At 52.5% G+C, this 8,547-nt stretch overlaps 2 protein-coding genes and 4 non-coding genes across 6 annotated transcripts; 5 read left to right on the forward strand and 1 right to left on the reverse strand.

Annotated features, from left to right (window-relative positions):
* Positions 1 to 516: 516 nt before the first annotated feature.
* Med22 (mediator complex subunit 22) lies at positions 517 to 5,599 on the reverse strand. The gene is made up of 4 exons (NM_001077679.1): positions 5,284 to 5,599; positions 4,051 to 4,131; positions 3,282 to 3,490; positions 517 to 1,243 (listed from the first exon to the last, which is right to left on the reverse strand). The coding sequence occupies exons 1-4, from the start codon at positions 5,404 to 5,406 to the stop codon at positions 1,054 to 1,056; spliced, it is 603 nt and encodes a 200-aa protein (NP_001071147.1). The 5' UTR covers positions 5,407 to 5,599; the 3' UTR covers positions 517 to 1,053.
* A 224-nt stretch (positions 5,600 to 5,823) lies between these two features.
* Rpl7a (ribosomal protein L7A) lies at positions 5,824 to 8,466 on the forward strand. The gene is made up of 8 exons (NM_001114391.1): positions 5,824 to 5,831; positions 5,999 to 6,119; positions 6,473 to 6,622; positions 7,108 to 7,248; positions 7,443 to 7,522; positions 7,749 to 7,879; positions 8,093 to 8,162; positions 8,318 to 8,466. Exons 1-8 carry the CDS (start codon positions 5,829 to 5,831, stop codon positions 8,420 to 8,422), a joined length of 801 nt encoding a protein of 266 aa, NP_001107863.1. The 5' UTR covers positions 5,824 to 5,828; the 3' UTR covers positions 8,423 to 8,466.
* Snord24 (small nucleolar RNA, C/D box 24) lies at positions 6,319 to 6,393 on the forward strand. Its single transcript, XR_005503043.1, has one exon. It is a non-coding gene; the product is annotated as a small nucleolar RNA SNORD24 (small nucleolar RNA).
* LOC120101983 (small nucleolar RNA SNORD36) lies at positions 7,291 to 7,372 on the forward strand. Its single transcript, XR_005503028.1, has one exon. It is a non-coding gene; the product is annotated as a small nucleolar RNA SNORD36 (small nucleolar RNA).
* LOC120101982 (small nucleolar RNA SNORD36) lies at positions 7,610 to 7,680 on the forward strand. Its single transcript, XR_005503027.1, has one exon. It is a non-coding gene; the product is annotated as a small nucleolar RNA SNORD36 (small nucleolar RNA).
* Positions 7,950 to 8,020, forward strand: LOC120101984 (small nucleolar RNA SNORD36). Its single transcript, XR_005503029.1, has one exon. It is a non-coding gene; the product is annotated as a small nucleolar RNA SNORD36 (small nucleolar RNA).
* Positions 8,467 to 8,547: the final 81 nt, after the last annotated feature.

Consider the following 8,547-nt stretch of genomic DNA (forward strand, 5'->3'; position numbering starts at 1 on the left):
TTACACTTGACTGCTGTTCTGTCTGGCTATTGTAGGTGCTGAGCCACCTCCTGTCAGCCTGTGTTCCTCACAGAGCCAGGACTACTTCCAGGAAGCATGCTGAGGGTAGTGAGGAGTGACAGGCTGAAAGCACACACCTCCCCCAGAACCATAATTTCTGCATGTCAGCCATGAGCCTGGTATTGAGAGGCAATGAGGTTCTGGGTTCCCAGTTGTTTCTGTTGTTTCTGGGAATTCCACTTCCCAGCAAGACAGCTCACCCCTTCCAAGCCCATGGCCAGTCCCTTTAAGATGCAGGCCCGATAGCTCTAAGCGGGGATGGCAGAAATAGGTGGATCCTAGGTTCAGGTGCTACAGTCATACAGCTTGCGGTAACAGCAGATGTTTTTATTCATTTATTGTACAACATGGACTTACTAGATGCTAGGAGCCCAAAGCTATACAAGGAAGAGGAGCCGTTACTCAAGGAACCCAAGGGCAATCTTGGACTGACCAGGAAAGAAAGACAACAGCACAGAAAGCTGATCTTTTATTCAATGGTCTCATCACAAAAGTAGCAGAAGAAAATGGTGGAGAATCCAGGAAGATGCCCCGGCGCGCTAGCTGCCATTCACACAACCTTCTTGGACTGTCAGCTGTGGCAGACTTCTATGCTCCAGGCCCCAGGCAGTGGACAGGGCTCTGTATAGAACCTGAGCCTAAGGATGGGTGACTGGACTAAGGTCCACTGAATACCTCACAATTCTAAACAAGCTGAGGCTGTCTTCCTATCAGCAGTCACCCTCCCTATGCAAGGTCTTCAATGGGACAAACCTCCACCCGCAGTCAGGAAGGTAGCCACCTGCCTGTAAATAACTGAACAGCATTCCCCAACTATCACAGGGAACTGGCCCTGGCCTGGCCAGGTTCCTAAGGCTACAGTGGCTCCTGATCCAAAGTCCCCAAGGGAGCTAAGACTGAAAAAAGCTAGGCTGTGGTGGGTATCCACAGGACTTCCTTTCTGATAAACTAGGGCCCTCGGGAAGGCTACCCTGAGACAGCACCCCAAGAAGCTCAGGTGTGTTCTGTAGGGCCAGGGCCACCACCATGGGAGTGGACAGGGGCTGCAGACTGCAAGGGACCAGCACCAGTCTCCGGGGACGCCAGAAGAGGGGCTGAGAGGCCATCAGCAGAATCTGTGTCGAGGTCCAGCCTCCAGTAAGCTTCACATAGAGGCAGGTCATTAGCTTCGCAGAGACTTGAGCTTTGCCACCACAAGAAACCCCCAGGAGTGACAGGAGCAGGCAGAGGAAAGCCAGGGAGGGGAAAGCAAGACAGATGCAGAGTTAAGAAATGAACATCACCTGACTGCCTCCCCTTCTCCTCTGTGCTGGCCCCTCCGCTAAGCAATTCTCTTACATCCAAAGAAAGATGGTGTCAACAGGCCATGTGACTTAGGCAAGCTCTCCCCATGGGCCCCTTATTCTTCATGGGACACACAGAACTCTCCCTGTTCTTATCAGTCTCCTCCTCCTACCCACCCTTTACCAATAGGGTGGTAATAAGACTTTACAAAGAGCTCCTGGTGGCAGAGACCTGTTTCCATCCGTTTCCTGGCCTAAGTGGGTCACAGTCAGCAATATAGGCCTGGCATTTCTCTATATACCAGTATTCTAGCTCTATAGCTTCCAGTCCCAAGCTTCATGCATTCCATCTCCCTACATTATAGAGGGAAAGCCAGAGATAGGAGGAGGCACGCATTATGCCTCAGTGGTCATGGCAGTGGTTACCTGGAGCACATGTTTCCACAGCTGTCTAATATGCACAAGGCCCTGACGTTCTCCCATGCCTGCCCCCAGTCTGTCAGAACTACCCAAGACAAAAGGAGTAGCATCCCCAGGAGAGTGGAGGGAAGGCAAAGTCAGGAGCAAGCAGTTAGTATACAGGCAAGAAGAGCCGTGCATGCAGAGGGGAAGGTGGGCAGCTGGGGGTGCTGTGGGCATGAGGCCGGTAGGGCAGACAAAACCTACTGCCTCACCTACAGAAGAGCTCCACCATTTAAGGAAATTTGTAGGCAGAGGGGCAGCTGCTTTACCATGAGGAATATGAGAGAGGTGACTGCCCAAAGAGGACCCAAGTCGTCCCAGATACTTATGAAGTGATAAAGAGGGCCTGAGCACTGTCCCAGTACTGATCTCCCAAGTGTCCTTGAAGCAGCAGCTGTCTAAAATGTAGTGTCAGGAAGATGTGAAGGAACTCACCTTGGGTGGGGATAAGTCTCTGCCATTTGGGGGTAGAGTACTCCCACTTTTCTGCTAAGCTGATGAATATTGGGACCAAACCCCAGAATTCTGGAGAACTTCAGAACTACCAAAGCTGGACACTGAGTCTAAGATGGGAACAAGCCCTAGAGTACACACCACTCAGCCCTGGACATCAGTAGCTCCTACTGCAGCTTCCGTGCAGCAACAAACCGACAGCCAAGGGAAGACAGGCTTTCCTGGGGTGGGGCCCTGCTGAGCGGGACCTTAACTTCAAGCTAAGGGGGTGGGGCAAGGCCTCCATTCTCCAGCTTCAGTTTCCTACACATTTTACACTGGACTCTTGATTTCTCAAGGCCTCTCTGGATCAGAAAGTTTCAGGTTTTAAGATTCTAAATAGACCTGTAGAGAGCTGGGTGACAGACCCTACCTGCTGCTGTCCTCTGGGACGAGCATAGGTCTGACACCAAAGGCTCCAGCTCCATGAATAAGGCTGAGCTGACCAGAAATAGGACATGCAAGTACCCCGGGCCCAGTACTCAGTGCCACTCTGCTTGAGTTCCTTACTCCTCCTTCCCAGGGTTCCCCACCTCTACACTGGGGGTTCAATGACATTCACATGAAACTGAATCTCTGAGCAAGCAGTAGGCAGGGGTGTCCCAGAAAGTGGACATCATTATAGACCTGGAAGGCCACAAGGGGCCAATCCAGCCTTGACTGAAATGTCTAGACAGACTGAGATTTAAAGCAGTAAGGCAGAGACTGTGTTGCCCAGGAGGGCTTCCTTGCCCCCTGGAGGGGAATACCCTTTTCTGGCCACAGCAGCTGACACACAACCAAGTCCTGTGTTTTCATCCCTCTTCATTGAGGGGGAAGGCCTGGGCCCCGCCGGTGGCTGTCTGTGACTGTCCGTCCGTCAAACGATCTAGTCAGGGGCTCTGCTGCCAAGGAGAACTTGGAAAACACAAGGCCACCGCAGGCCCTAGCTGATCTGAGCAGGCAGCAGGCGCCACCTGCATGAGAGTCCAGCCCTATTTGTACCTGGACGAGTAGTACTCCTCCTCCAGCTCATACAGGTCAATGGAGACCTCATCCCGCAGGGTGATGAGCTTGCGGTCACACTCCTCCTGCAGGGCTCGAAGCTGCTGGTTACGCTGGTCAATGGCTTCATTCACAGATGGGAAGTCATTGAGGATCAGAAACTGCTTGAGATCAGATACCAGCTTCATCAGCGACTCACCAGCCCGGACCTGCACCATCATAATCAGGGTAAAACATGAAAGGAGGCAGAGACAGCGGCCCAGTGCTCTGTGTAAGTGGTGCTGGGCCGACAGTGGGTTCTGGAAGTCTGTCTTATGTTCTCCAAAGAAAAATACTGCCCTATTCAGAGCCGTCTATGAGGACAGAGGCACAGTCAGGAAGGCGAGATCAGCACCTTCCATGACCACGGGTGGGCTAAGTTTGTTCACTTCAAGTTTTCCTTCAGCAACCACGTACCTGTCCTGTCCATTCAAAGACAACAGAAAACTATGCCCTGAGTTTCCTCCTGACTTGCTCTTCCCCAGAAGTGACGCAACTGCAAGTTGGACAGTCACCGGCATCTGTGTCCCACCAGAACAGCTGCCTTCCTCCTACTACCAATACAGACCGGACAAGGCCACCTGTCTGTGTAGCCCTCCTCCCAGCGCCCATGAGGGGTAATGTCCTAAAGCATGCTCTGCCCACCCAATTGTCCCCTTCTTTTCCTCCGCTACCCTGGACTCCACCCACAACCCCCTCATGGGTGCCAACTTCCACCCCATGCACTCACAATGTTGGCAGCTCGAACGTGCATCTCGTAGTTGTCCTGTTCGCCCTGAGTAGCCCTCGACACCTGCGTCTCATCCTCAATCTGAGGGCAAATAAGAAAGCCAAGAATCAATACAGGTAGCAGCCACCTGGCTTAGCCTGGCTCATAGGAAGCCAACAGCTAACAGCCAATGCTGCACCACCACCACCACCACCACCACCACCACCACCACCACCACCACCACCACCACCACCTTTGTGCCATTACCACAGCCTGTCTATCGGGCCTTCCTGCAGATCCAGAGCCCTACTTCCTATCCAGACAGCTGGCAATGTCCACTCCAACCCCTTCTTGTTCTCTGGGTGAGAATAGATGACTGCATGTCAAAAGGACACAGCCCAGTCTTTGAGAAAGTTTACAAGAAGTAAGACGTTCAATAAAGGGCTAGAGAGACGGTTCGTGCAGTTCGATTCCCAGCAACCCCTGTCTTGCAGGTATCCATGCAAATAGAGTTCATGTACACAATAAATAAGTCTTCAAAGAAAGAAACGATGGTCAATAAAGGACTAAGAAGACAAACTTTTCAATCTGTTTTTAAGGCAGGATCTCACTGTAACCCAGGCAGGCCTGAACTATGTAGAGCTATGTAGTTGAGGATGAACGGACTCTCCTGCCTCCACTTCCTAAGTCCTGGCATTAAACCAGATGTGCAAACATCTGGTTTGTTCAGTGCTAGGGAACACAGGGTTTTGTGACTACTAAGCAAGCAAACATTTTACCATCTCAGCAACATCCTCAGTCAGAAAGTGGCTTTTCAGGTGACCCCTCCTTAGGCAGGCACCACGTTGAGCAGTTGACTAAGCAAGGCTTCCTCACAAAGCCTGAACTGCTGTTCTTAGCTTACAGGTGGGCCAGCTAGAGACTGACACAGACCTCAGTGTGAGCTTGAGGCTTCTAGAAAATTATTTAAGTAGAGCAGCGGGTTCTGAACCTGCGGGTTGCCTTCCACAGAGGCTGCCTAAGACTATCGGAAAACACTGATATTTATGTTGGGAGTCATAAAAGTAACAAAATTACAGTTAACCTCCTGTCCCCTTACTTTTAACGCCTCATAGCTCCCACCCGCACCGGTCAGGTGAGTCACATCCCATCTGCAATCCCCACCCCTGTACTAGAGTCTGGACCCTTGTACCCAGACCCCTAGGAAAACCAGTTCCTGCATTCTCCCATGGCTTCGGAAAAGCCACCACGCACCTTGGCCGTTTTGATGATCTCGGTGAAGTTGTCCATGATGGACTTGATGTCGTCTTTGAGCCGCTTGTTATATGACTGCAGTAGCGTCTCTTTGCTCTGGGGCAGGGCTCTCTGCTGGGCCATGGCGGGCCCGGGGTGAGAGACACAGTCCGGTCCGACGTGAACCGAGTACGCAGGGCTGGGGACTAAGGTTTCCGCTACAACAGGTCCGTCCACGAACACACGCCCGGCAGCAGGCCCTTCCCGCGAAGAAACAAAGGGCCCACTCCTTCACGAGGCTCTCGTTCCCCTCTCGCGCCTCCGTCGCGTCTCGGAGTCTGCGGCTACACGCCCGGCCCCGCTGACCAGGACAAACGCGCGGCGGCGGCGGCGGCGGCGGCTCGGCACGCCCACTCTCAGGCTCCGCCCCCTCCGGCAGAGTCTTTAGCCGGTCCTTGTCACTTTAAATCCGAAATCCCGCGCAGGCGCCTGCTCTCGCGATCTCCGCGGCCGCTTACTTATCACCCACAATTCCCTCTTCTTTCTCTCTCCTCCAGCCGAGCAAGATGGTGAGTGATTATGGGTCTGCGCTCTATCCGCCTCCATCCGCCACTCGCCGCCGCTTCGGGGCCCCTCGCGGGAAGGGAGCGGCATCGAGCGGCGCACAGGCGGTGACACCGCTGCCCGATGGGGTGGCAGAGGACACAGCCTCACCGGCTTTCTCTCTTCTGCCCAGCCCAAAGGAAAGAAGGCCAAGGGGAAGAAGGTGGCCCCGGCCCCCGCCGTGGTCAAGAAACAAGAGGCCAAAAAGGTGGTCAATCCTTTGTTTGAGAAAAGGCCTAAGAACTTCGGCATTGGTAAGAAGTGGCGCCGGTTTCAGGGGTCGTTGAGTCAAGCCTTTAGGGGAGCTGGTCGTGAAAACCCGGCTCCTAACCAGACACAGGCGGTGTGCCTTCGAGGGCCACCCTGGCCTTCAGACAGCCACTGCGGACGCTTCGGCTGTTGTGTCTGCTGGCAGCCGGCGACTCTTTGCCACAAGGGGAGATGGTGCTCGTGTGCAGATGATGTGAAAGAATATTTGCTATCAGAAAGATGGTGATGACATCTTGAACCACCAAGATCGCTGATGCACCGACACCTCCTGGGGGCCTCAGTGGCAGGCCGGCACGGTGGAGATGCCTCGGTTGCAGTGTCCCTCTTTCCTTCTCAGGGCAGGACATCCAGCCCAAAAGAGATCTCACGCGCTTCGTCAAATGGCCCCGCTACATCAGGCTGCAGCGGCAAAGAGCCATCCTCTATAAGCGGCTCAAAGTACCTCCTGCCATCAACCAGTTCACCCAGGCCCTGGACAGGCAAACAGGTGAGGTTCTGTGACACAGCCAGTTGGAAGTTTCCGGAGCTTGGAACTGGTCCTGAGTTTGCCCTTAATGCAGTATATGACCACATTAAAACAGCTATGTGTAAAGATAAGTGGCGGGTGGGGGGGGTGGAAGGGGGTCCCCATCCCTCCACCGGAAACAGGTGAGGTGGGGAAGCAAATGAGAGTGCTGACCCCCGCGTTCTCGTCGGTGTACATACCACAATAGGGTAGTTTTGTGAGGGCTTTGTTGTGGAATCGGTATCTAGATGTAGAGCTCAATATGTAGACCAGGTAGGCTTTGAGATCGCTGCCTCTGTCGTCCACGTGCTAGGATTAAAGCTGTGCCACAGCTGTACCAGGGATCGGGACCATTCATATAACAAGGGAGAATTGAGACTTTGCCAGGTAGCCAGCCCCACACTCAGGAAGCAGCTAACCTGTGCTAAAAGAGGTAAAGCTTGGGGTCTAATTAAATGTTTTCCCAGCGACTCAGCTGCTTAAGCTTGCCCACAAGTACAGGCCAGAGACAAAGCAGGAGAAGAAGCAGAGGCTGCTGGCCCGCGCTGAGAAGAAAGCTGCTGGCAAAGGGGACGTCCCAACTAAGAGACCACCTGTCCTCCGAGCAGGTCAGTGCAACCACACACCCAGGGAGGGTGGTAGGGCAGGCTGTGCAATGATGTGTGAATTTCTTCACCTGAAATCACCGTGAAGAGTAATTTAAGTAATCGAGCTTTTTAACCCTGAGTCACAGCTTGGTGGGGCTGTAGCTTTTGTGACTGTAGCAGCCCAAATACTCAGAAAAAGTGGTTGTGTGTTCTAGGGGTCAATACAGTCACCACTTTGGTGGAGAACAAGAAGGCTCAGCTGGTGGTGATTGCCCATGATGTAGACCCCATTGAGGTAGGTGTGGGGGACTTTAAGCATCTGTTGCAGAACCAGGGTCCTGTGTTGCTTCTGGAAGGGTGGGAGGTCAGATTTGTGTGGCTTTTGCAATGATGTGAATCTTTTGCTGAAGTGACCTTGAAGTGTAATTCCTGAGCTTTTTAACCCTGAGCAATTGCCACAAAGTAGTGTAGCTAGGGTATTGCTTCTGCCAAAACAGCCTACAGCTCATGCTTGCTTCTAGCTGGTGGTTTTCCTGCCTGCCCTGTGTCGAAAGATGGGGGTGCCCTACTGCATCATCAAGGGAAAGGCCAGGCTGGGGCGCCTGGTCCACAGGAAGACATGCACCACTGTTGCCTTCACACAGGTGAACTCGTGAGTATTTGGGCTTGTCTCTCCATTTCCCTTGTGCACCCATACCTTACCCTCCCAGCTCTGGGACCGTTTGCCAATGATGGTTAAGAATTTCTTCACCTGAATCAACTATGTGGTCATACTCTTCTTGTCTGAGGCAAAAAAAAAAAAAAAGTGGGGAGGGGGCATTCCTGCTTTCCAAACAGTAACAAGTTTTTCTCATTACCTTCCCAGGGAAGACAAGGGTGCTCTGGCTAAGCTGGTGGAAGCTATTAGGACCAATTATAATGACAGATATGACGAGGTGAGCAGCTCTATACTCTGTACGGGCTGTGGGTTTGATTGGTGCCTTAACTATGTAATTTGGGCACCCACTTGGAACCACTGTATATACAATACTGGTTGATCTGTGTATTAGAGGGTAAGGGATCAGACTAGTAACTATTGCTTCTGTTTCAGATCCGCCGCCACTGGGGAGGCAACGTCCTGGGTCCTAAGTCTGTGGCTCGCATTGCCAAGCTGGAAAAGGCAAAGGCTAAAGAACTCGCCACTAAGCTGGGTTAAATGTACACTTAAGTTTTCTGTACATAAATATAATTACAAAGTTATCTTCCTTCTTTGGTTCTTTGGGTTGCTGCAAGTGTGTGTGTGCTCAGATTGGCGCCGTTCCCTAGAAAATGTTGAGACCA

The sequence above is a fragment of the Rattus norvegicus genome, chromosome 3 (assembly GCF_036323735.1).
Source record: "Rattus norvegicus strain BN/NHsdMcwi chromosome 3, GRCr8, whole genome shotgun sequence".
In the NCBI taxonomy this organism is placed as follows: domain Eukaryota; kingdom Metazoa; phylum Chordata; class Mammalia; order Rodentia; family Muridae; genus Rattus; species Rattus norvegicus.